This window comes from Myxine glutinosa, chromosome 9 (assembly GCF_964187855.1).
Source record: "Myxine glutinosa chromosome 9, kmMyxGlut1.1, whole genome shotgun sequence".
NCBI classification, from domain to species: Eukaryota; Metazoa; Chordata; class Myxini; order Myxiniformes; family Myxinidae; genus Myxine; species Myxine glutinosa.
Genome location: NC_136269.1, coordinates 120,911,432 through 120,937,328, shown reverse-complemented (window position 1 = coordinate 120,937,328; position 25,897 = coordinate 120,911,432). Strand labels below are relative to the sequence as shown.

Below are 25,897 nucleotides of genomic sequence, written 5' to 3'. Positions count from 1 at the left end.
ACCCGGGGTCTTTCTCCGGCCAAACCATTGGCCCTCTTACACTATGGGTTCTAAAAACCAATTCCCATTGGCCAAACTGTGGTGCTCTTCAATTTGGGGTCTCACTCCCCCGATTCATCTCCCGGTGCCCTCGCACAATTTCTGGGCTGCGGCGTGTACCTCTCCCAGTGGGTCTACCCACCTGCACACCTCCACCACTGCAGTTGCCTCCGAGCTTACCTGCTCCTTACCCTAACCTAACTACCTGGGGAAGGCCCTTTGGCTCTCTCCCCACTCGGTGCCCTCTCTGGCACTGGGCTGCCCGATCCACACCCGGGACCCTCAGGCACCCACTCACAACTACCGGCTCCCAGAGCCCACCTGCGGCCTCACCTGGCCGACATCCTCACAGTGGTGGAGTGCCCAACCAACTACACACACTAACAGGCTACACGCCCAGCCATTTCCACAACACTAATGCACCCATTCACAACACCATTCTGCAACCGCACCACAAATGCCAATATCCAACCACAATTTACCTGCACCCTCTACCTAACACTTACACTACCCACCCCGGGTACTCGTGAAAGGGGTCCACTCTTCCCCCATCCACACCTTCGCACCATGCACACCACTCCGTACCACTTACTCCAACTTTCTCCACACACCTGTACTTGCACACCTGTGCTCTCACACCTGGTGCCACCGGCACCCTTCTCTCCCCAAGCGCATTCGCGCTGATCCACACACTCACTACTCATACACTGCTCCACACACCTGTCCAGTTGCACACCTGTGCAATCACACCTGTTCCATCCTCACACACACACGGCATCATCTCAGCTAACTACTCCCTTCTGAAACTTGCGCTTCCCAGTCGTCCCTTTAAACTATTGCGCTCCCACGTCATTATAATCCATACTAATCTACCTGCGTCCCCACTACAGGTATCAGTCACTAACTAAACTTAACGTCACCTAATGTCAATCTTCGCTAGATCCCTACACACCATATCCTAACCCACCCGGGCTAGTTTTCACTGCCATACACCCCATAAGCTATTGCTCCTTTGCCCCAACATGGGAAGGATGGTGGATTTGCCATCCCACCACATCGGGGGTCTCTCACTACCAATTTTGCACATCAAATTGCAACAAATTAAAAATTTGCCAATCATCTGCCAATCACTGTACCATTACCAATCATCACTCTGCCAATCCTTTGCCAATCATCAAATTTTGTTTTTCTCTAATTTTGGGTCCAAAACACTAACCTCATCACCCAGTCGACTCACTACTGCCTCTCGGTGCGCCAATTCCTGTCCAAAGCCCGGCTTCGTAAAGCCAAGCAATGGATGCTGGTTGTTTTGTGCCAGCGGCTGGATGCGTCCGGCACTCGGTGCAGGGACGGGGGCTTACCCGGGCCGAGATCCCACGCATCACCTCGGCGTGGAGCCATCCAATGTCCCGATCTCGACCTGCCGGAATGCCTCAACAAAAAGTGGTCGCCATGACGACCCTTTCTATCGGGCCGCCAGCTCCGCCTAGTGGAGCCTGGACGCGGCCGTTCAAAGCGAGGCCCGGCACGGATCGCGCACGGCGGTCCTTTCGAACCCGCCGTGGCTCGGATCCCCGCTGGTTCTCGCGGCACGCGAAACCCGGCACGCACCGAGGGCCCGCTTCGGCTAAAAGTCGACCTAACCTTTAACCCGGTCACCGTCGATGCTTCACCTGCTTGCTTACACCCCGCAGCCCGTTCCTTGCTCACACATCCAGCCGTTTCCATGCCCCTCGTACCGTTCCTTACAAACCCAGGTACACCCATTCCACTCACCGCCTTGGTCACACACCTGACCACCGAACACTTTGGCACACACTCGTTGGTAGCACACCTCACCAATACACCTCTTCGCGCCCCCTCCTCGGTCACCTCCTCTGTGACAATCACAGGTGTGCCCTCATTCGCACACCCATCCACGTGCCTCACCACCAACTCCAGCGTGCATTCCCACTCACGCTCTACCATTCCAGGTGTGCATCCTTCCATCCCAGGTGTACATCCTCGCTCACCTGTCACAACCAACTCACGCTCCTTGTCACTCTCACTACTCTCACCTCCACTCGTGACAACGCACTCACCCTTACTCTTGACAGCACACTCTTTCTCCATGCACCTGTCCGTCACACACCTTTCTCGCGCACACTCTCCCGTTACACCCTCTGTAACACTCACCACAGGTGGACACTCTTCCTTACTTCTGACAGCGCACTCTTTCCTCATGCACCTGTCCGTCACACACCTTTCTCGCGCACACTCCTGCGCACACTCTCCCGTCACACCCTCTGTAACACTCACCACACCACGCTTCCATGTGCTCCCTCGCACACGCGCTACGACCGACTCACTCTCGCCAGCACACTCACTCCTTGGCACGCACTTTTTCCTCACACACCCCAGAGTCGGACTTTCTTGCACACCTCCTTTTTCGCACACCAGACCTGTCGCACACTTCACCAACGGCCTCTCACGAACACCCGGGTCCATCTCGACCCCCAAGCTTCTTAAATCCCCTGGCGCATCATACGCACGACCATATTGGTCACCACTTACACCGGGTCCTCTTCCTCTTCGCTTCTCCTCCATCACCTGCGAATCCCTCATCCGGTTAATGAGCACATCACGATCCAAACACAGACTTTGGACCAATTCTTTTATCTCCTCTTTTATCTCTTTGTTATCCCCTCTCCGTCGCTTCTTAATTTCGCTCACCCCTTCTTCCACTTCTTCTAATTTGTGCCTCACCTCTTTTATTCCCCGGTACGTCTCCTCAAGCTCGTCCTCCAAGGCTACCTTGACCGTTTCCATGTGCGTCCTCACCTGCCGGTCCTTCGTCTCCATTACCTCTATCACCTCGTCCAACCTCGTTGTCAGTCCCTCACGTACCATCTGACATTCCCTCTTCGTCGCTACCAAGTCATCTTTTAGTTCTTTCTGTGTCGCCTTTAAACCTCCTAATACCGCAGTGTTCCTTTGAACCTGCTCCACTAACTCCGTCTGTCCCACCGTCAGCTGCTCCACCTCCTGCGTCAGGTCCTCTATGCCCCCTTGTAACTTTACAGTCCCCTTTCTCACCTCCTTTTCCATGTGCTCCTCACAGTGCCTCACCTCCTCGCGCACTCCTCCGACCTCCTCACTCACTCCTCTTCTGATCTCCTCTCCCATCACTTGCATCTCCTGCCCAGATGCCACCCTCATCTGCTCCATTTCCTCCCTGTGAGCATCCAGTTTGGTTTCTACCCCCATTCTGACCCCCTCTATCTGCTGCTCCATTTGTTTAACTTCCCTTTCCGCTTGGTCCCTCATGTCCCTCAATTTGCCTTCCATACTGTTTTCTAACCCCTCTAACCCATTTTTCACTCCCTCTATCTGATTCTCCTGGGCAGCCATTCTATTTTCTACCCCCATTAACCCATTTTTCACTTCTTTTATCCCGTTGTCTAACCCCTCAAAATTATTGTCTATCTTCCCAAATTTCTTGTCTAACTCCTCAAAATTATTGTCTAACCCCTCACTGGTACCCCTCGCTTCGTCCCTCATTACCCCCATTTGCTCACTCTGAGCCCTCGCTTCGTCCCTCATTACCCCCATTTGGTTTCCCAACCGCTCACTATCAGCCCTCATTCCCATCATTATTCTGCTTTCCATTTCTTCATTATTCTTGTCCATAAGGGCCTTCATTTGCATAAAAAACAAATTCCAATCCACCGGGGGCGCTGCCACGGTCGCTGGCGCGGTGATCAGCGAGGCGCCATTTTGCGCGCCCGCTTCTTCGTGCGTGACGGCGCTATTTTGCGACCCTGCCGCCCTCACTGCTTCACTCTCCTCCTGTCCCTCATTTTGGTCCTGGATCGACCCTACCTCACTCTCCTTTACCGGACCCCAGCCGTCTTGATCCGCCATAGCGCGACTTGCAAAATTCGAGTTTCGTAAAACAAAACAAATTTCGGCCGCTCCAAATTTTGACCAAATTTTTTTTTTCCTCTATTCGTTTTTTTTTTTCAAAATTTGGTCGGGCCTCGAATCCCACTCCTGACACCAATTGTTACAGATACGACTTTGATGGTATGGTGGGCCGAGCGGGATGGCCGCCGTATCCGTACAAGTTACCCCGATTGCACCCGGGGTTGACTAATCGCGCTATGCTAGACCAATGAAGGAAAAAGAAGACACCCGGCTGGGTTATAATGACACAATACGACACCAGGGGTTCAGTTCTCAAGACCTCCGGAGGAGGTTATATTAAGGCGGAAGGTTAGATTACAGGGACAAGAGGGAAACATAGGAAGGTGGGCACTTAGACACAACCTTATATTATTCCCGACAGACCACAGAGAAACAGGACAAAAACTGACTCACACGGGGATTGATGGCTAGGAAAGCGGGTATTCGATGGCCAGCACAAGGTGCACCTTGTGCTCAGGGACAGGATGGCGCGGCCCAACAGATGCAGGAGGTCTCTCAGCGCTCGAGGTGGCGTCTTGTCGTCTCAAGCTGGGGGCGCATCTGACGTCACATCCGGCGCGGGGCCGCGTATATCCGGCGGGGAGTGACACGCCCTCGGCTCGTTAGCTCCGCCCAGATGGAATCGGTCCGCCCTTCTTATTGGGTGCGGGGGGGGTTTACCAGGCTCCGCCCTTGACGAGGAGCTGACAGCTAGCCCCTTCGTGGTAACCCCGTGGGGCGCATGGATAATGGCGGCTAACCGAGCCGGAGGGAGGACGCACACTCCCCGCGCGCGCCGTTGTTGTAGTTGTTGTTGTTGTTGCTGTAGTTGTTGTTGTTGTTGGTGTAGCTGTAGTTGTTGTGGTTGTTGTTGTAGCTGTAGTTGTTGTTGTTGTTGTTGTTTGGGGAAGAAGATGGGAGGAGGTATGGGAAGGTCCTAAACTCACTACTGGTGCCATATAATCACATTCTGGTGCAACGAAGAGTCATAATTAATGGAAACGAGGCCTTAACTGACATAGATTAAGAATAACTAGGAAGATGTCCGAAAGTTGTCTACGTGTGGTGCGGTGGACCTGGGCACGACATTTAATGGGGGAATAAGGGGAAGGTCGGCTCTACTGATTGTTATTTACATGCAATGGGACTAGGGAATGGGGGATCGGGGAAAGTTGGGGAGTATTGGAGAAAATAGGGGAATATTTACAAGCGGATATGGAGGCCAAATTCCATATTCGCAACAATATATATATATATATATATATATATACACACACTATACAGTCACGTGAAAAAGTAAGTACACCCTATGTAAGGTTTTGACTTTTTCAACATATTTCAACATACAGCTATTTGATCTTCATTTCAACAATATTGATAGATAAAGGTGATATAACAGAACAAATATCATGAAACATTTACATTTTGTAGTCCATTGTATAATTTAAATAGACATCAATGCAAATTTCGCATGTGGAAAACGTAAGTACACCCCTACATTTATCACCACTTCAAATACCTAAAATTAGAATCAGGTGCACCAGCTCAGGTGCAAATGATTAGAACATCGTCAGAGAGGATCTTGGAGGAACCTGTCTTATTTAAACCTCAGACATTTAGTTTGGTTTGCTCTTTGTTGTTGAAGTGTGCGGCGTCACCATGCCTAGATCAAAAGAGCTCTCTGAGGCCTTCAGAAAGAAGGTTATAGATGCCTTCGAGTCTGGGAAGGGATTTAAAAAGATGTCCAAACAATTTGAAATCAATCATTCGACTGTCCAGAAGATCATCTACAAGTGGAGAAGATTCCAAACAACTGCCAACTTGTTCAGGCCAGGCCGCCCCAGCAAGTTCAGCCCGAGAGCAGACCCCAAGATGCTGAACGAAGTCTCTAAGAACCCCAGAATGTCATCACGGGACCTACAGGTAGCTCTTGCCACTGTTGATGTCAAAGTGCACGAGTCGATTAGAAAGAGGCTGCACAAATGTGATCTACATGGGAGGTGTGCCAGGAGGAAACCTTTGCTGTCCAGAAAGAACATCAGGGCAAGACTAAAGTTTGCCAATGAACACCGAGGCAAAGACCAGCACTTCTGGAACAATGTGCTTTGGACAGATGAGTCAAAGGTAGGGCTATTTGGCCACAGTACCAGAAGACATGTTTGGCGAAAACCAAAGACAGCATTTGACAACAAGAACCTGATACCAACTGTAAAGCATGGTGGTGGAAATATTATGGTTTGGGGCAGCTTTGCATCAGGGCCTGGGCAATTCACCATCATAGAATCCACTAAGAATTCTTCATTGTAGCAGAGGGTGCTTGAGGATAATGTGAGGCCATCTGTCAGAAAGTTGAAGCTCAACCAAGGGTGGACCTTGCAACATGACAATGACCCTAAACATACCAGTAAATCCACCAAGGAATGGCTGAAAAGAAAGAAATGGAGGGTTCTGGAATGGCAAAGTCAAACCCGGATCTAAATCCCATCAAGATGTTGTGGGGGGATTTGAAACGAGCTGTGCATGCAAGAAACCCCTCAAACATCGCACAGCTGAAAGAATTCTGCATGGAGGAGTGGGCAAAAATTTCTCCCAGTTGATGTCAGAGACTGGTAGACAGTTATAAGGAACGCCTACTTGAGGTTGTTTCTGCCAAAGGGGGAAATACCACCGATTAGAGCCAAGGGTGTACTTACTTTTTCCACATGCGAAATTTGCATTTATGTTTATTTAAATTATACAATGGACTACAAAATGTAAATGTTTCATGATATTTGTTATATTATATCACCTTTATCTGTCAATATTGTTGAAATGAAGATCAAATAGCTGTATGTTGAAATATGTTGAAAAAGTCAAAACTTTACATGGGGTGTACTTACTTTTTCACGTGACTATATCTATACATATATATATATATATATATATATATATATATATATATATATATATATATATATATATATGAATGAATGAATGAATGAATGAATGATCGTTTTAAGGCCATTTTCCCCGCTAGAGCGGGGGTTAGCCTTGCGGGCCCCATGACAATCATGGTTCCCTGTTTGAGGCAATGTTTTTATGGCCGGATGCCCTTCCTGACGCCAACCCTTGGTCGCCTCTTACGATGCGCAGGGATACAGTGTACCTATTCTAAATCGGGGTACTCACCGTGATCATTCATCCCAGCAAGCTGGTACTCAATTTGCCGACCTCGGAAGGATGACAGGCTGAGTCAACCCCCCTGGCGTTAATTCAGCGATTGACCAGGATTCGAACCCAGGATCCTAGGATCCCAAGCAGGCACCCTAAATCACATGGCAGATCTTAATATTTCGCCGAGCAACCTAGCCACGTGATGCCAGCTATCTAACAGTATAAGACCGCGACCAATCTCTATCTTAAACAGATTACATTAGAGCCACCATAAGAAACCGTTGGGAAAGCAGGCCAAAGTATATCAGTGTACAACAACACAACAACATGCATTTTAAGGCCATTTCCCCTGCTAGAGCGGGGGTTAGCCTTGCGGTCCCCATGACAATCTTCTCCATTTTGCCCTATTTTCTGCATCTCCCCTTGTTATCTTCATCATCCCTTCTCCCATCTCAATATATATATATATATATATATATATATATATATATATATATATATATATATATATATACGTATATATATACACACGTTGTTGTTCGCACTGGCTGGGGGTGGGGGTATGTTCGCATCCAGGTGTAGCTGCTGCATGTTGAGGAATATGTGCCCCTGCTGGCCCACCTTAGCTGACCGTATCGAGGTTGAAGGGCCGAAACGGGATGATGCTGATGACCTCGACTGAGGACCCGGTCAGTGAGGCACACTTATGACCAGGTGTGTTTTGAATTATATGTGTATTGCTCCCCATGCTCTTCTAGCCCAAGAAGGTAAGCCCTTTTTTTCTTGGTTGCTGTTCATTTATATACAGTGCATTTAGTGTATATACTGTGACAACTATTCTGAATGTGGAAAGTTGAACATAAGTTTCAGCTCCATTGGCCACAATAGTTAAAAAAAAAAAAGTGTTGTATTGATAAAGTATCCACAAAATCGGTAAAAAAAAAACGACCGTTTTATCGCTTTCAGCGCCCTTTTGAGATACCTGGTGATCAGTCATGATTTTTACACAAATAACTTATACTGTTTGATTTTTGTAAATTCACAATCTTGTCAAGAATTGCGTCTCCAAAAAAGTAAAAGATCCAAATGAAGCTTACCTTTCATTACAAGACCCGTTCATGGCCTTTTTGTTCTCGCGATGTACCTGTTCCCAAGGAAGAACAGGTAAAGCCTGTGCGTGGAATTTTATATCGCGTGTCGGCGAAAAGCGCACACGCACCTGATTGGTCGAGCGGAGGCGCGTGCATGACGCAGGATATGCTCTCCACACACAGACCTCTGGCCCCACCCCTTTTACCGATGACGTCCCAACATGACGTAACACGCACGAGTCTCGATGGTCGTCAACAGGTATTATGTCTGCATGTCCGCAAAACAATTCTCGAATGTCCTCGGCGATCACGGATCCTGTATCGGAGCGTTGTTCAAATCCAGGTACGATGGAATTATTAACACTTACCTTCACTGGTGAAAACAATTGCATTAGAGCCCATAAACAGACGCGTTCTGATTGGAAAACATTTATCTTTCACCTTTAGCCCACATTGGGACGACGTGATTTCGTCACCTGAGAATAAACCGGTTTCGGGTAAAAAAAAATATTCGTCACAGATCCGAAATGTGTTGCAATCTGTACATTCAGCCTCCCGATGTTGACAACGACCAGAAAAGGACAAATCAGTGACATATGTTGTCCTTTTATATTTTGTAAATTAAAGCCAGGTGTTGACTTAACGGTAAAGGTGGCTGACTTGAGTTTCAGCCCATGCCAGCCGTTGAATTAACACCACGAGGGTTGATTCAACGTGTAATCTTTCTGAGGTCGGAAAAATGAGCTTACCTGGGTAATGAATGAGCTTTTATACTCTATATGTTAAAAAAAATGTTTAAATATATTTAAAAACATATATGTTTATTTATATAATTTTATAATTTATATAAAAAATATATTTAAAAATAAATATATTTAAAAAATATATGTTTAAAATATATATAACTATAAAAAAAAAATTAAAAAAATGTAAAAAAGATATGTAATATATATTTAAAAAATATATAAGTATAAAAAATTTATGTAAAAAATAAATGTAATATATGTTTTAAAAATGAGCCATTCGAGTATCCTGAGTCGGAGTGGCGACCTGTCCAGGATTGCACCCAATAGCCAAGAAACTGCTTCGGCAGCCCAATGTGGCTGAGGTGCAAAAACATGGAATGCATGGGTTTCTTCTCCGTCTTACATTCTGTGCTTTGTCCCCTTTACTTCCGAACGACGAACACATTCTCGTAGCAGACTAGTGCGGTGTAATAGTTGGAGCGCCCCTCTGAGTCTGGGCGGTCAGTGGTTCACACCGGCCAATCCTAGTCAAACCAAAAAAAACCCCCAAAAAGGTCCATGTTGCTTCCTTGCTTGATGCTCACCATTTAAAAAGTAGAGAGCACAGACAGTCAATGCTAATAAGGCAATGACAAACCATCCAGTATTGTTTATTGCGCCAATAAATAAATAAATTGGCCAATAAATTAATTCTAATCTAATTGTATTGGCCAATAAATCAATAATCAAGAAATAAAAAATAAATCAATCAATAAATCAACTGGCCAATTTGCCAACAGCTAAAATAAAATAAATAAATAAATATTAAAATAAACAAGTATTAAAATAAATTAAATAAATTAAATAAATTAAATAAATTAAATAAATTTTAAAAAGTAATAAATTAAATAAATAATGATAAATAATAAAAAAGAAAAACAAAAGAAAATAAATGCCAAATTGTCTCGGCAGCACGAAAGTTCAGTAAACATCAAAAAAATAACCAACATCAAAACAAAATAAAAAACAGCTTGTCAGAAATTTACACCTTGCTAGGAAAGATTAGCAAGAAGTTTTTACCTTATAAGTTTTACCTGGTAGTCGCACAATGTATCCAAAATTAAATAATAATATAAGATACACTCGATCGATTACCGTTCCAATTGAAGTCAATATGTTAAATTATTATCGAAAAAGTTTCATAAATTTGCCCTCCACAGGTGTGAGCTGGTTTGTCCACTGCACATTCACCTGGAGGGAGGAATGCACGAAATGGCATTCGGATCGAGATCGGTGAGTTAATATGACCTTTTCTACCTGCAAATGAATAGTTTTGCTTTGTGGAATGCAGGTATGTGGCAGGTAGCCAGATACAGGTGAAGCAAACAGGGTTTTACATTGTAATCGCAGTGGGATAAATTATGAATCAAAAGAGGAAGTGTTAACACTGTAAAGGAATTTGTGCAGTTTTGGTCATGACACCTCAGGTAGCAAATAGTTACCATAGTGAGGGTACAGTGCCTCGACTGTAGAGCAACTAGAATGATTCTAGGCCGAGCAAGACTGAGCTGCGGGGAGCGTTTCAAGGCTTCAGACAAGACAAGACAGGAGAGAAGGCTTGTCTTTCAAGGAGACAGGGCTTTAGACGGTGGAAAGGTGAAGATTGCAAGATGATCTCATAGAGATGGATAATGAAGGGTGGGGACAACATAGGTGGAGTGGAGGTTTTCAGCCGAGCGGACAGTGTCAGGCCCAGGGGCCATAGGATGAGAGTAAAGAAGAGGAGAGCTAAGACAGCAGTAAGACGTATAAACAAGCGTGTTTGTTGTCCAAGGCAAACTGAGACAAGAGCTGCAATCGTGGAGTCGAGCCCATTGACCCCCTTGGAACCCCCACCCCCCTGCACGTTGCACACGCGGGTAACACTTTAACCAACGACGGCTGCAGTTTTCTCAAATCATTTACTTTGTGCTTTTGTAATCAAACACTGTGTTATCAAAGCTGAGGTCAATGAAAAGCGAATGATACAGAACCACCTTTGGAGAGTATTGTTCGGAGTATCTCTATCACATAGTTTATCACATCGTGGAACTAGATCACGAGCTTTCGCTTTACTGTCGATTGTCAACTGTGTGCGGTCAAAGAGCAAAACGAGCAGCAACCATCGTTTAAACGATTTGTTCATCGCTTGTCGGACCTCTTTGGGTAACTGGATTTCAGGATTACTATATGCAGGGTGTTTCACATGTTCGTTTACCAAGAATTCAGTTCTTATATTAAGTAAAATATTTTTAAAAATTTACATTGTGCAAACATAAATTGTTGCAAATTGTCATCCTTTGGAAGTCGAAAAGGTAAATACCAGGTTACTGGGAAAAATGAGCCATTCAGGTATTCTGTGTCATAGTTGCGACGTATCCAGAAATGTGCCCCGAGCCAAGGAAAAACTGCTTCGGCAGCCCAATGATTTTGAAGATGCAAAAGAAGTGCTTCTTCTTCTTCTAAACTGTTTTAATCTCAACTCCAAGACTTTACAAAAGGTGCACAAAGTGACCACCTTCGAATGCATTGCTCATACCTTTTGATAGCATTATGACAGAAAGCTCTGCAAAGTTCAGGTCTGTTGCGAAAAAACATCAAATTCAAGGTGAATGACGTTTTTTGAAGGCTTCTCCAGTTGTGGAGTGTGTCGCATCAACTTTGTCTTTTCATTCCCCAAGTTGTCGGGGAAATGAAAGGTTACCTTCTGCTGGTTCTTATGAAATCAATATTGTCATGTTACAGAAATATTTAATGTGAGTTATTGGAATATATATATGGCCGGACACCACATACATACCCGGTACGTCACAAAAATGATCAAATTTCTGGTGCATCACAAAAACGATCAAATTGCTGGTGCTTCAAAAAAATGATCAAATTTCCGGCATGTCACAAAAATGATCAAATTTCTGGTGCATCACAAAAATGATCAAATTTATGGCACATCACAAAAATGATCAAATTTCCGGCATGTCACAAAAATGATCAAATTTCCGGCATGTCACAAAAATGATCAAATTTCTGGTGCATCACAAAAAAGATCAAATTTCTGGTGCATCACAAAAATGATCAAATTTCCAGCATGTCACAAAAATGATCAGATTTCCGGCACGTCACAAAAATGATCAAATTTCCGGCATGTCACAAAAATGATCAAATTTCCGGGACATCACAAAATGATCAAATTTCTGGTGCGTCACAAAAATGATCAAATTCCCGGCATGTCACAAAAATGATCAAATTTATGGTGCATCACAAAAATGATCAAATTCCGGCAAGTCACAAAAATGATCAGATTCCTGGCACGTCACAAAAATGATCAAATTTCTGGCATGTCACAAAAATGATCACATTTCCGGCACGTCACAAAAATGATCAAATTTCTACATTTACTTTTGTTTGAAGTGCATATGTGAGAATTTATTTATCCACGTCGTATATTATAATAAACTGTGTCCATATACCTAATATTTGATACCACAACTATGATTTTATGAATCCTTTGGGATCCTCCATATCCAAAGTTATTGCAAGTTCAAAAATGGTACTCGCTAATAGAAGAAAGCAAAGCCGCGAGCTATACATTCATGAGATTTAATACATCTCAGGTACCAATTCTATATTTTATGCTTCTATGATGTCACATATGGGCATAAAGATTACAGATATGATGAAGGGTGAAACTCGCCTGATAGAATGTATGCACATTAACAAATAAACAAGCTACTACTAGGCAACATATACTGTGTAATATATTCAATATAATGAACTAGCAGGAGTACCCAGCGTTGCCGGGGGGGGGGGGGGGGGGGGGGGAGGAAGGGAGTGGGAGGAGTGGAAGGGGAGGGGAGGGGGAGGTGGGGGAAGATGGGGGGGGTGTGAGGGCGATGGGGGGAGGAGGGGGAGATATACTACATATACATATTTTGGGGGGTAGGGTGGCTTTGACAGGCCCTTCCGTTTTGGGGGAGGGGGGTGGGAAGGGAAGGAGGAAAATTTTTCCCATTCAAAGAGTGCTTCATAACCTCAATGTTGCACAGGTAAAAACATCACGTTTCTGAGTTATGTATGATGCCGTTCTGGAAGAAGGAGAAGCCTCAACACCAACTCCGTACACTTCCGGAATTGTTTGATTTATTGTATTCAAATGTCTGGTGATTGTTTTGTATTTATTTATGCGAATGTGTACTTGTATAATATAACTGTCATTAATTTTAAAAGGCTTAGGCACTATCGAGCGATTTTATTTTTAACTCCAATAAACGAACTTTTTTTTTTCTATTTTTTTCTTTTTGCCTAAAACACTCCCAAGCACTCACTGATGAACCTCTGAAAGTTTGACGAACATCCGCTCAGCCATCTCTGAGAAAAATGGCGACACAGAGACACACACACACACACACACACACACACACACACACACACACACACACACAGACAGACAGACCAACAGCTCTCTTATATAGTAGATGAGGACAGAGTTGATTCACTGGTGAACATTTTATACCATAACCCATATCTCTCACTATATTTGACGATCTGAAGTCCATATGTGATGGGCTGAATACCAGACGCAAGGCTGACGAATTTATTTGAGGTGGTGGTGTCGGAAGACAGCACAAGTCTGGGATGTCATGATGGCGTTATGCTAGCGCGAGGCTAGGCCTTTTCTGGTGTATTATTCATCACTCAATGAGAAGCAGTGGATTATTTCAGTAACCACTTTGGACCAACAATTTGGAAAACGCCTATTTGTGCAGAATGTAATTATCTTGCTTATTATCTGTAATTCGGAACATTATTTGTTTATTTTGATGCAAAAATAACAAAGTTATGACTGTTTTCATGGAGTTTTTAATTTTGTTTGAAAATAAAGACATTTCGCCTTGCTGAAAACTACCTCACACTCTCTCGACCTCACAACGGACCAGAAAATGTGTGACAATGACCCCTCAAAACATTACTAGAAGAGGTTGTGGGTACACAGGGATAAGCTGTTCGGAAAACTAAATCAAACTACTCTAGGTCTGGCCAACTGACTAATGCTGGGATTTCAGATCCATTTCCTTGTACTGTGTTGATTTTAATGGTGAAATGACACAACCTCCAGAGTCAAAGAACAAGACAGAGCATGACTAATGCTTCAGTCACATTTGGCTCGGCGGCCGTAGGGTCTAAAAAATCTACGGCCACTAGCAATTATAGGGCGGCCGCAGTATTTCCACGGTCACACAATGTAGCAGTCACATATGTTTTTATTTTTCGGGTAGCTGCACGGGGTATTTAGAAATTGTGGAGACCGAAAACGTGGGGGTGCCGTACGGTCTTTGATTTGATGTCGCACGGTGACCTTAGGGCGTCCCTGCGACGGCCATAGAATTTTCAAGGCAGACGCAAGGTAGCCTCAAGGTGCCCGCAAGGCGACCGCAGGGGGGCCCTAAGGCGAACGTGCGGCCAGACGGACGGTAACGAGTGGGTATATATACCAGTTCTTTTTAGCCGCGTCGCAGACACTGGTCATAGAGTGCCCTCTGCTGTTGTTCTTGTTCTTCTTCTTCTTGTTCTTCTTCTTGTTGTTCTTGCAGAGAAGACAAAACCTCAAAGCTCCACCCATTCTGGGAACCATAGCTCCACCCATTGTGGGAGAGGCTTCATATAAACAAATATCCACCATTTTATTAACTCGCATAGCTTTGAGGCCTGTTTTGTAGGCCCGTGGTGTCTTGCTCTCTCACACAGTTTTCTTTCAAATCAAATTCGATATATCATTTCATTTTTCACAGTCGCTAACATAGTTTTAGACTTGGTTGAAAAAAAACGGGAAGAAAATCCGATGAAAGTTGCCGTTTATAGAACGAAATGAATTCTCAAAGGCCTGTAACTTCAAGTCCATTGAGATTTTTTTTTTTCAATCGCGGCATGGTCAGTCATACACCGCCCGAAATAACAGACGGGAAAATGCCGAGATATATATATATATATATTTTTTAAATCGCGGCATGGTCAGTCATACACTGCCTGAAATAACAGACGGGAAAATGCCGAGATATATTAAAAATTCGTCCATTTGATGATAATCGTCACGATGAAATATTTAATTAATACGTCGTCACAATAATGTGGAGAGAGGAGATAGCTTCGTTCACGTGTCGCCACATATGGGAAATTGCCGAGATATATTTTCACTTTGCACAAAAATAACATCAAGTAATCGAATCAATAGGAATGTCCTGTGCCTATAACATCGACGTTATAGGCACAGCTGCATCTAGGCATTGTGTAACATCGACGCGGCTTTTGTTTTAATTAAAACTTTTTGTACTTGTTCATATGTATAACAGCACTTACAGTTGTCATGGCTACGGCTTGTCGAATTGCTATGGCCGACCTAGAAATGAAAAAAGTTATAACTCCGCGCTATAATTCCACGGCGACCCCTACGGCCTGTAAAAGATAGCCATACGCCCTAGGGCCACCCTGAGGCCACCTCAGAAACTCTGCGGCCGCCGCACGTTTCTGTCAATTTAGGGGGGGTACGGCCGCCGTATCCTAGCCGTAGAGCAAATGTGACTGAGGAGTAAGGTTCGTGTGCAAACAACCAGCCACAAATGAAGGAGTGAACGTGGCAGACTTCTGGTATGCACCTTAAAATACATCAAGGATGAAAGTGCCCACAAAACTGGTCCAACAAGAAAATACAAAAGAATTCCATTGCCAACATAACTCACCAAGAAATCCCAGTAGTCACAGCTCTCAGCCAATCAAACTATTCAATCGCAACACAACTCATCATGTCCTGAAGATGGAGCCAGAAACTCGGCTACAGAGTGGTCCATCCCTCCTGGAAACCCCAGGAAAGATTCATCAGCAGGTGCATTCAACATCAAACTCGACAAACCTACTCTCCAGAGTGGAATCCAAGTCTCGCATTCCAATACAAGGAGTGATGGTTGAGGACTGCGCAAATGAACAATCTGCGTAATGTAGTTGCGACATGACCACAGAACGTTGTGATATTATAATTCTCACTCCTATATAATCCTCCATGACGAACAGGATTGTGTGATGTGCTAAAAATCACAACGAGGCCTCTCAAGCCACAAGCACATTGAACTAGAATGAGAGGTTTGAGGGCACAGATGGTTCGTAGTTCTTATTCCAGCCTTGAATGTCGGGGATGGAGAATTCAGGTTACCATAACACAAGAACTAGCAGGGACCCGTGGAACAACCCTCCCTTTGCTTGGGCAGTGTATAGGCAGCAAAGCGCTGCTTCACATGCTCCCGGAAGTTTATTTTTACTGCTAACAGCCCAATGTTAATTTTAGTCATCCGCCATCGGTATTTACCCATAGGTAAATAGGTATTTTTTATAAATAGCTATATTTATCCCCCATAGGTATTTTTTTATTTGTTTAAAGTCTCATGATTACGTTAGTATGATTCTCCATTATGCCCTGTCCTTCAGCAACCTCTGAAATTGGTTTAACATACCGTGATACTGTTTAAAATACCTGCAGTCATGTAGTGTCATGTATGAAGCTGCAAATATTCACCGTTGTATCCCTACACCGTGACCGCGGGTTTATTTCCGTTTTTTCCGGAAGTTACGGCCCAGCTCGGATGCCGCTGTGGTGAATCGGGCCTGTATCGGGAGAGTCAATAACCGTGTGCTTCAATCGATCGTAGTCTGTCGAGATACCTTCCAGGTAGCATACTGCTTTATTCCACCAGGTGAGCACCAGGGGTATTGCCCCTATTTTTTGAGATCAATAAAATGCACTCACACTGAGATGCTAAATTAATCAAGAGTTATTATATTCCTATTATGATATTAATTTATTTTATAGTTTATACTTATAGTCACAGCTGTATGTTTTCTGGATTGTCTTGGTGAATATTGGAGAAAAGAGTAAAGTCCAATCGCAATCTGCGGTGCATTATTGAAGGGCCATGCATTGTGAAAATTTGGCGTTTTACTCTTGTTCAGAATGGGTAAATAACCAGAGAAGCACGTGTGGAATAACGAGCAATCTCAGAACCTTCTTTTTCTTTGACTCTCTGTCTCAAATTTGTCTCTGTGGATTCATGATCAGGTTTTCAGTCAAATCTGAGAAGGTAGTTGTAAGGACTGAACATGGGCTGACGGGATGGCTTGGAGATACGCACGCTCTCCTCCAAGCTGCCTACCCTGGGTTTGAATCCTCTTGTGACGTCATCGGAGCACGCGCGCAGGGCACCCTGGGACACCTCGGCCATTTTGATACCCTCTCGAACAACGTCGTCAGCGGATTCACATTAAATAGTTTTTGTTCACGACCAGTCATGCCAATTTGCGGCGTATTTCGTTGTTCAAACAGGCCAGGCGTTAGGCCAGGAGTTAAGTTTTACAAAACGCCCAAACTTCTACTGAATCAGGGTGAGGAAACAAGCAATTTAAGTGAAGAGAGGCGGCGTTTGTGGAAGGCTGCCATCAATCGCAGTGACATCCAAACAGAATCACAGTGGGATCGCACACCTGTCTGCTCCGAGCATGTTGTTAACAGTAAGTAAGAACATGTTTCATGGAGGGCGAAACCTGGAACATAAAAGTATTGAATTTAAAACTGTCCAATAAACTTTCTAAAGTTATGTACTCTTATCAACTCGGTCAAAATGAATCTCGATTTTATCATGTGAAGAACGTGCTATGTATTCGTTGCTTACATGATAAATATAGGTGATGACTTATGGCCATACGCACAAAGCACACATGGCGGCACTCACTTCGCACTGTGCGTCACATGTCTACAAAGTATGCACACATGCATGCACAGCTTAAAACTGCAGTGGTTTTTGAACAAATGGAGGGCACTTAATCAATCAGGTCCATAACATTAACACAAGCAGCTTTAAAAAATACATGTTTGTTTAATATTGTTACAGACGCGGCTTAGATGTTATTTACCGAGCGGTTTGGTATGACCACGTCTGCACAGGTTACCCGATTATACCCGAACGTTGACTAATCGCGCTACGCTAGGTCAATGAAGGAAAAGACACACGGCTGGGATTAAAATGACACGACACCAGGGATACGGTTCTCAAGACCTCCGGAGGAGGTTATATTCGTTCGGAAGGTTAGATTACAACTACAAGAGGGACAGCAAAGGAAGATAGGCACTTAGACACAATCTTATATTATTCCCGACAGACCACAGAGAAACAGGACAAAAACTGACTCACACGGGGATTGATGGCAAGGAAAGCGGGTATTCGATGGCCAGCACAAGGTGCACCTTGTGCTCAGGGACAGGATAGCGCGGCCCAAAAGATGCAGGAGGTCTCTCAGCGCTCGGAGGTGGCTCTCTTGTCTTCTCAAGCTCGGGGCGCATCTGACCTCACATCCGGTAAGTCGCTGCGTATATCCGGCGGGGAGTGACACGCCCTCGGCTCGTTAGCTCCGCCCCAGATGGAATCGGCTCGTTGCTTCTCATTGGGTGCATGCGGGGGGGTTACCGGCTCCGCCCTTGACGAGGGGCTGACAGGGAGCCCCTTCGTGGTAACCCCGTGGAGCGCATGGTCATGGCGGCTAACCGAGCTGGTGGGAGGACGCACACTCCCCCCGCGCGCCGTGGTTGTAGTTGTTGTTGTAGCTGTAGTTGTTGTTGTTGTTGTTGTTGTTTGGGGAAGAAGATGGAAGGAGGTATGGGAAGGTCCTAAACTCACTACTGGTGCCATATAATCACATTCTGGTGCAACGAAGTCAGAATTAATGGAAAGGAGTCCTTAACTGACATAGACTAAGAATAACTAGCAAGATGTCCGAAAGTTGTCTACGTGAGATGCGGTGGACCTGGGCACGACATTTAATGGGGGAAAAAGGGGAAGGTCGGTTCTACAGAGTGTTGTTTACAGACAATGGGACTAGGGAATGGGGGATTGGGGATAGTTGGGGAGTATTGGGGAAATAGGGGAATATTTACAAGCGGATATGGAGGCCAAATTCCATATTCGCAACAATATATTAATACCTTGGATCGAATCAAGTGGACGTCATTCAGTTCTTTGTGTAGGATTTGTCGCACCCATCCATCTTGGTACAACCTGTATGCCTCGAGGGATTTATACTTCTTCAACTCATCTTTGGTATAGGCCGATTTGCTGAACAACAGGTAGTTGATCACGTCGATGTGGGTCACCTGAGGCCACTTGCTCACATTCTTCTCAAATTGATCATTTGATAGACCATAAGGGTCACACCCAATGACAGAAATCTTCTCTTTGTAACGAACAAGAACGTCCGGGGGGAGCGTCTCTTGGTAGCCAAGGTTGGCACTCGCACTGCTAGCCATACTCAAGCCTGGATCTACCGTATCCTTACGTACACTCCAAGTCTGTTCTACAGGTAGTTGGTTGCAGGTTGACCCACTGCCCAGGTGTTCACCAGTTCACTGGTCCACGGCAAATTTAAACCGAATGTTCTGTGTTTGTTGGGCAACAATACGTAATATAAACTAGATGGCACCACACTCCACATGAACGTGACAAAACAAACAAAATTACTTTATAAAACAGACTTTTTGCGATCCGCATTCACCATAAACCAATCAATATCAGTGCACACGGACAGATTAGCTTGGGTATCAAAATGGCCGCCGCGCAATGCGAGATGGGTAACTGTGACGTCAGTGAAAACAAAGGATTAACCGTCGTCCTGGTGTTCCACAGGTAATGTGATTCATCAATGTGTGTGCCGGCCCTCGGATGGACGTTAAACTCCAGTACCGTCTGCCGGCATAAGTTGGTGAGTGGGCGAGTTATCGCCGGCACCATGAACAAATTACAGATTCCTGGTCCAACAAGCAGAGGGGATATATTGCATCAGCGACACAACCGCACCCTCAGCCAATAATGGTGCTCCGCAGCCTTGTGCTGCACATGACTGAAGAAGGACTGAAGGACCTTCAACATGGATGGATCCCCCAGAATACTTTGTATTGTGTGCATTTGATGAGATTTCATTCACTTCACAAGGTGATGTTTTTCTTTTGCCCTCTTGGTTTTTATGGATCACCAGAGATGGTTTTTATTGATTCATTTGCAATTACAGAAATACAATGTTCATTCAGTACAGAAAAATTATATGTTCATAAAGCTTTGCTGAATATTTTGAGAGAGGGGGTGGGGTGGTGGGATGTGTGTGTTGTGGGGTGGGGATGTGTGTGTGTGTGTGTATGTGTGTGTTGGGGGGTGGGGATGTGTGTGTGTGTGTGTATGGGGAGGTGTGTGTGTGTGTGTGTGTGTGGATATGTGTGGGGGTGTGGGGGTGTGTGTGTGTGGGGGGTGTGTGCGTGTGGGGGGTTTGTGCGTTTGGGGGGTGTGTGTGTGTGGGGGGTGTGTGGGGGTGTGGATATGTGTGGGGGTGGGGGTGTGTGTGTGTGGCGGTGTGGTGGGGGGGGGGTGGGTGGGTGTGGGTGTGGGGGGGGGTGTGGGGGGTGTGGGGGGGGGGGGGTGTGGGGGGGGGTGGGGGGGGGGGGTGGGGGGGTGTGGGGGGTGTGGGTGGGTGTGGGGGGGGGTGTGGGGGGGGGGGGTGTGGGTGGGTGTGGGTGGGTGTGGGGGTGTTTGTGCGTGGGGGTGTTTGTGTGTGGAGAAACAAATTTGAATTTATTTGAGAGAGAAACAGCACTGAGTCTGAGCCAAGATCTTGATGTCCCAAAGAAGCCGCCACACCAGAAGAGGTTGATGTAGTCCACAGCTTTTGACCAATGACTGAAGAGCAGATACGTTGGTGAGACTCAGTAATGGATCAGTGCATCCTCACCGAGAATTGGATCCGGATACTAGAATTTTATCTGGCATGAGAAAGTTCTCAGTGTTCTCTCACTCCCAGGATATTGACTGCTGATTAGAAGAGAGCTGGACTTGACCTCCAGGAAATATTTTGAGCAGTTTCAAGCAAACAGAACAGGATTGTGATTCAGGAAGAGCTGAAATGAAAACCAAGGTGAGAGAAACATGGAAAGATCCCCAATTGTTTTGAATGAACCTGCGTATTTTTTTTCGTTTTTTTTGTTTAGTCCTGGTGCACTTGTGCGGTGGAGTGATGAGAGACCCATTGCCAAACATTGCATCTTCCTCTCCATTGGGTATTCCTATGACTTTTTCCTCTGCAGCACATGAACAAACGCAAGTGAAAACCACTCAATAGCATTGTCATCATCATCTCCATCATACGACAGTAGTAACGAAGTCACGCCTCATTTAGATTAATGAAGTGATGCACGATGTCCAGTAACAAAGTCATGCATGATGTCGGCCTACAGTCATAAGTCACACATGATGTACAGTCATAAGTCACACATCATGCACAGTAACAAAGTCACAAAAAGGACGCGAGTGATTAAGTCGAGTCCATCGTGTGTTTATCGTACCTTAGTTCTGGAGATTGATGTTCAATTAAAAAATTTTGAATTCGCCATCATCATCAACCTGGCATTTTTTTTTGTGTTCTTGGAGCGCTTGCACGGCGGAAAGATGACAGAGTCACTGCCAAGCATTTCATCTTCGTCTCCAGCGGCCATTACGATGACTGGTTTCGCTGCACACACATCAGCAAAAGCAGTCAACAGCATCGTCACCATAATCTCCATCATTCTGCTGCCTCCGAACACAATCCTGGAATGAATATCTATCGATCTCTTTTTCTGTGCCTCTCCTCTCCCTCGTTTTCTGTATTTGAGTTCATGTTTTATTTCACTTTTCTCTGCAGTTTCACATTTGTATTTTCTTAATCAACAACTCCCACGGGACGAGGAAGAATGTTTACGTTCTGTCACTTTACAAGGGAATTTAAGCGACTTGATCCATCATTCCTGTGCCTCATGCCGAGCCCACACATCCCCACTTACTGCACGAATTTTAAAATATTAAAACCTCATCTGATGGCCGAGAAGCGAACCCTGATGAACTCCTCCGGAGAAGGCAGCTCGAGTCACCTGTCACTGATTGAAAGTGGAATTGTGAAAAAATAATTTTTCAAAAAATTAATTTTAATGATCATCCAGGTGCACACTTGGCTTCTGTATGGATACATTAACACTCATGCCAGACTTCCACCACATTGGAAGATTTGTTTGGTGCTTGGATGGCTTTGAGCGCAGCAAAATATTCGTTTGTTTTCAACACTTCTGAGGCACAGAGAAAATGGGACACGATGGAGGTGAAGAACGTGCAGCGTCGACAAAGTTTGGGATAATTGGTAATGTAAGGCAAGATTCTTGGCGACTTACGTTCTAACTTGTACGATGGTTTCATGTAGGAGGGTGGTGGAGGAGGGAACGGGCGCCTCTTCTGGGGGGCCTTTGGAAAAACAAAATATGAATGATTAAATACATTGATGTCTTCATCAGTTTGATAACTTGTTCAGGAAAGGACACATCAGAAAATGCACTGATGGAACATGTAATCGAGAAAAGCTTGAATTAGCTGATCCAATCCAATCGAGGGGAGTTAAAATGCTTGGGAATGATCCTTCATGGGGAATGACTGAACCAATAAGTTAGACTTTCCCAGCAAAATTATAATTACAATTATTTCCACAATTAAGGATATTCCTCTTCATCAAAGCAATAATTAACAGCAATGTCTGTCAAAGACGAAGTGCCAAATTTATTTCAACTTATCATGTTCATCTTCGGTTGGCTGTGTTTATCACCTGTATGTTCACTCCAACTTCTCCAAAGTCATGAAGAATGCTTACCTGTTGAAGGTCATGAATATGGTAGGGCACCTCAACACCATGCTGCTGCTGTTGCTGCCCATAATCATGGTGAGGCCTCTGCTCCTGGTGTTTTGGTTGTGTTTGCAGCCCATCTTCACAGTGAGGCTTCTGTTGTGGCTGATGAGTCCTGCCAACATCGTGGGGTTTCTGTTCAATTCCCACACTTTTCTTTGCTGCCTGCCTTTGCTTCCTTTGTTTTTTCAACAAGAGTTTTTCCTTTGTTTTCACCAGCTGTTCTTCTTCCTGCTTCAGCCGTTGACTCTCATCCTAATTCCGCAACAACTCATTGGCATTCTCATTCCGTAGTTGCTGCCGACGCAGTTTCCATTCACCAACCTTTTACACAATCATTGCTTCTTCCTCCTCTACCCCAACATTTGATTCCTCCTCCTCCACACAAACACTTGCTTCTACTTCCTCCACACTAACACTTGCCTCTACCTCCTCTACTCCCACACTTGCTTCGAACTCCTCTACACCAACACTTGCTTCTAACTCCTCTACACCAACACTTGCTTCTACGTCCTCTACACTAACACTTGCTTCTCCCTCTTCTACACCAACACTTGCTTCTAACTCCTCTACACCAACACTTGCTTCTACCTCCTCTACACTAACACTTGCTTCTACCTCTACACTAACACTTGCTTCTACCTCCTCTACACTAACACTTGCTTCTACCTCCTCCACACTAACACTTGCTTCTGCCTCTGCACTCACACTTGCTTCTAACTCCTCGACACCAACACTTGATTCTACCTCCTCTACACTAACACTTGCTTCGGCCTCTACACTAACACTTGCTTCTACCTCCTCTACACAAGCACTTGCTTCTGCCTCCTCTACACTAACACTTGCTTCTGCCTCTGCACTCACACTTGCTTCCACCTCCTCTACACCAACACTTGCTTCTACCTCCTCTACACCAACACTTGTTTCCACCTCCTCTCCACCAACACTTGCTTCTACCTCCTCTGCACCAACACTCGCTTCTACCTCCTCTACACTAACACTTGCTTCTGCCTCTGCACTCACACTTGCTTCCACCTCCTCTACACCAACACTTGCTTCTACCTCCTCTCCACCAACACTTGCTTCCACCTCCTCTACACCAACACTCGCTTCTACCTCCTCTTTCATCTCATTAAATTTCTCAAACGGATCTTTTATTCCCTGATCCGTCACCCTGTGTTTTTCCTGTTCTCTTCGCTTTTGCTCACTTTGCCAAACCTCGTGTTCCCGTGCAAGCGCATCGTTTTCCATTTTACAAATCTCTTGCTCCAGTCGATGTGCCTCTTGCTCTCTGCACAACAATTCTTCCTCTTTTCTTGTCTTTGTCTCTACAAATTGTTCTTGTCGCACACGATCCTCTTCCACTCTTCGGTGTACCGCTTTCTCCCTTCTCTCAACTTCCCGTTCTCGTTCGCTGACCTCTTCCTCTTGTCGGCGTGTCTCAAGCTCTCTATGCTTTATCTCCGGTTCTTTTAACGCCTTCATTTTTTCGAATTGAGCCTGCAGTTGTTCGCACTCCATTCCCTTTTTCCAAATCTGTTTCTCTAATTCCTCCACCATGCACTCACTCTTTCGAACTTCTTGCTCTTTTTGTCGGATCTCAAGCATTCTTCGTGTATGCTCCTGACATACCGATTCCTTCCATTGTACAAATTCCGCATGTTCTTTCTGATCTTCCAGTTGGATTTGCCTCCACTCTGCCAGCTTTCTTTCCTTTAGCTTTTCATCATGCCGTTTCATCTGCTCTTCCTCATCTGTTCTCCTCATTTCCTCTTCCTTGCTTTTCATTTGCTGTTCTTCCTCTATTTTCTTCTGCTTTTCTTTCTCTTTCATCCATACCTCTTCCTCATATCTATGTTGCACATCCTTTGCCTGCACCTCTTGCTCTCTGAGCTGAACTAATCGCTTTCTTTCTTTCAGTTCTTCTTCTTTTCGTGACAACTTTTCACGCCTTTCCTGCACTTTTTCTTTCTCTCTCAGCCACAACTTTTTTCGCTCTAATTGTTGTTCCTGCAATTCTTGTTTAGCTAACAATGCATTTCTTTCTTTTATTATTAGATCCAGCTGTTTCTTTACTTCCTGCATCTCCATTACTTCCTTTTCTTGAACCTCCTCAGGCAATGGCTGCTCTTTCTTCCCCATTTTTTCTGCAAATGTCTCCGGCCACATCGAAAACTGCAAGAAACAAAGACGGTACTTGTCAGTTTGAGCTAAAATCAAGTGCGGTACCTATATAATAATACCGTAAGGACTCGACTTTGTTATCCCTTTTACGCCGCACCCAGTGACCCGATGCCCACGGCACTAATGCATTTTCCATCTACGAACCGCGCTCTTTGTTTATCACGTACAGCCATACTCGAAAAATCTGAATTCGCCGACTTTGGGACCCAAAAGCATCCGATTATCGGCCGATACGACGCCATCTTACGACACCATCGTATTGGCGTTTGCTGGGCGAAGGCGATGCGAGCCGTCCGCTGATTGGATAGTCGAGTGGTGTGATGGGTGGTGTGAACCAAATGGTCTTTTTATTCCCTTGAACATTTTAAATTAGGATATATAAGGAAACGTCTTTATCGTCATTTTAATAAAGTAAAATGGAGTGACGTTGCGATACTCGGGGTGCGTTGCATAAATCCTCGTAACTCAGAGAGGTGTAGCAGGTGGCGAGACGTAAGGAAGCTTAAAGATAACGAGCTGAAAACAGACGAACGATATCCCTTCCGTGGACGTTCCACGGGTTTCACGTCTTTATCGTCATTTTAATAAAGTTAAATGGAGTGACGTTGCGATCAGTGAGTTGTACTTGTATACGAAGAGATAAAAGGATGGCATTGACTTCGAGACGGTACGTGATAGTTGGCTGCGGCTGGCTGATGCCACGTTTTTTTTTTTCTAAGTGCCATGGATGCTGATGGACATAATAAAGGTATCGGCTGATCTCTCATCATAATATTACCCGATGGAAATGAACTGTTTCTTTGTTTGTCATTTCCTGTGCAATAATGTCAAATTGATGTCAGACATCCTTTTCTATTGACAGCTGCTCTCCTTTTCGATGGCATCGTCTATTGATATGCATGTTCTTCTTTCATATAATTTTACACATTCACAATCAGTATTTCA

The 25,897-nt window shown here is 44.9% G+C and overlaps 1 protein-coding gene and 2 long non-coding RNA genes across 3 annotated transcripts in view; 2 read left to right on the top strand and 1 right to left on the bottom strand.

Annotated features, from left to right (window-relative positions):
• LOC137435005 (phosphoenolpyruvate carboxykinase [GTP], mitochondrial) overlaps positions 1 to 8,326 on the bottom strand; it is a 47,150-nt gene extending 38,824 nt beyond the window's left edge. The window contains exon 1 of the mRNA XM_068128325.2: positions 8,235 to 8,326. Within this exon, the coding sequence (XP_067984426.2) occupies positions 8,235 to 8,257 (23 nt within the window). The 5' untranslated portion in view covers positions 8,258 to 8,326. The remainder of the gene's footprint in view (positions 1 to 8,234) is intronic.
• Positions 8,327 to 8,432: 106 nt separating this feature from the next.
• Positions 8,433 to 25,897, top strand: part of LOC137435009 (uncharacterized) — a 183,898-nt gene continuing 166,433 nt past the window's right edge. The window contains exons 1-2 of the long non-coding RNA XR_010985987.2: positions 8,433 to 8,571; positions 10,174 to 10,246. This is a non-coding gene — a long non-coding RNA (uncharacterized LOC137435009). The remainder of the gene's footprint in view (positions 8,572 to 10,173; positions 10,247 to 25,897) is intronic.
• Positions 16,222 to 21,458, top strand: LOC144893663 (uncharacterized). Its single transcript, XR_013624600.1, has 2 exons — positions 16,222 to 16,728; positions 21,054 to 21,458. It is a non-coding gene; the product is annotated as an uncharacterized LOC144893663 (long non-coding RNA).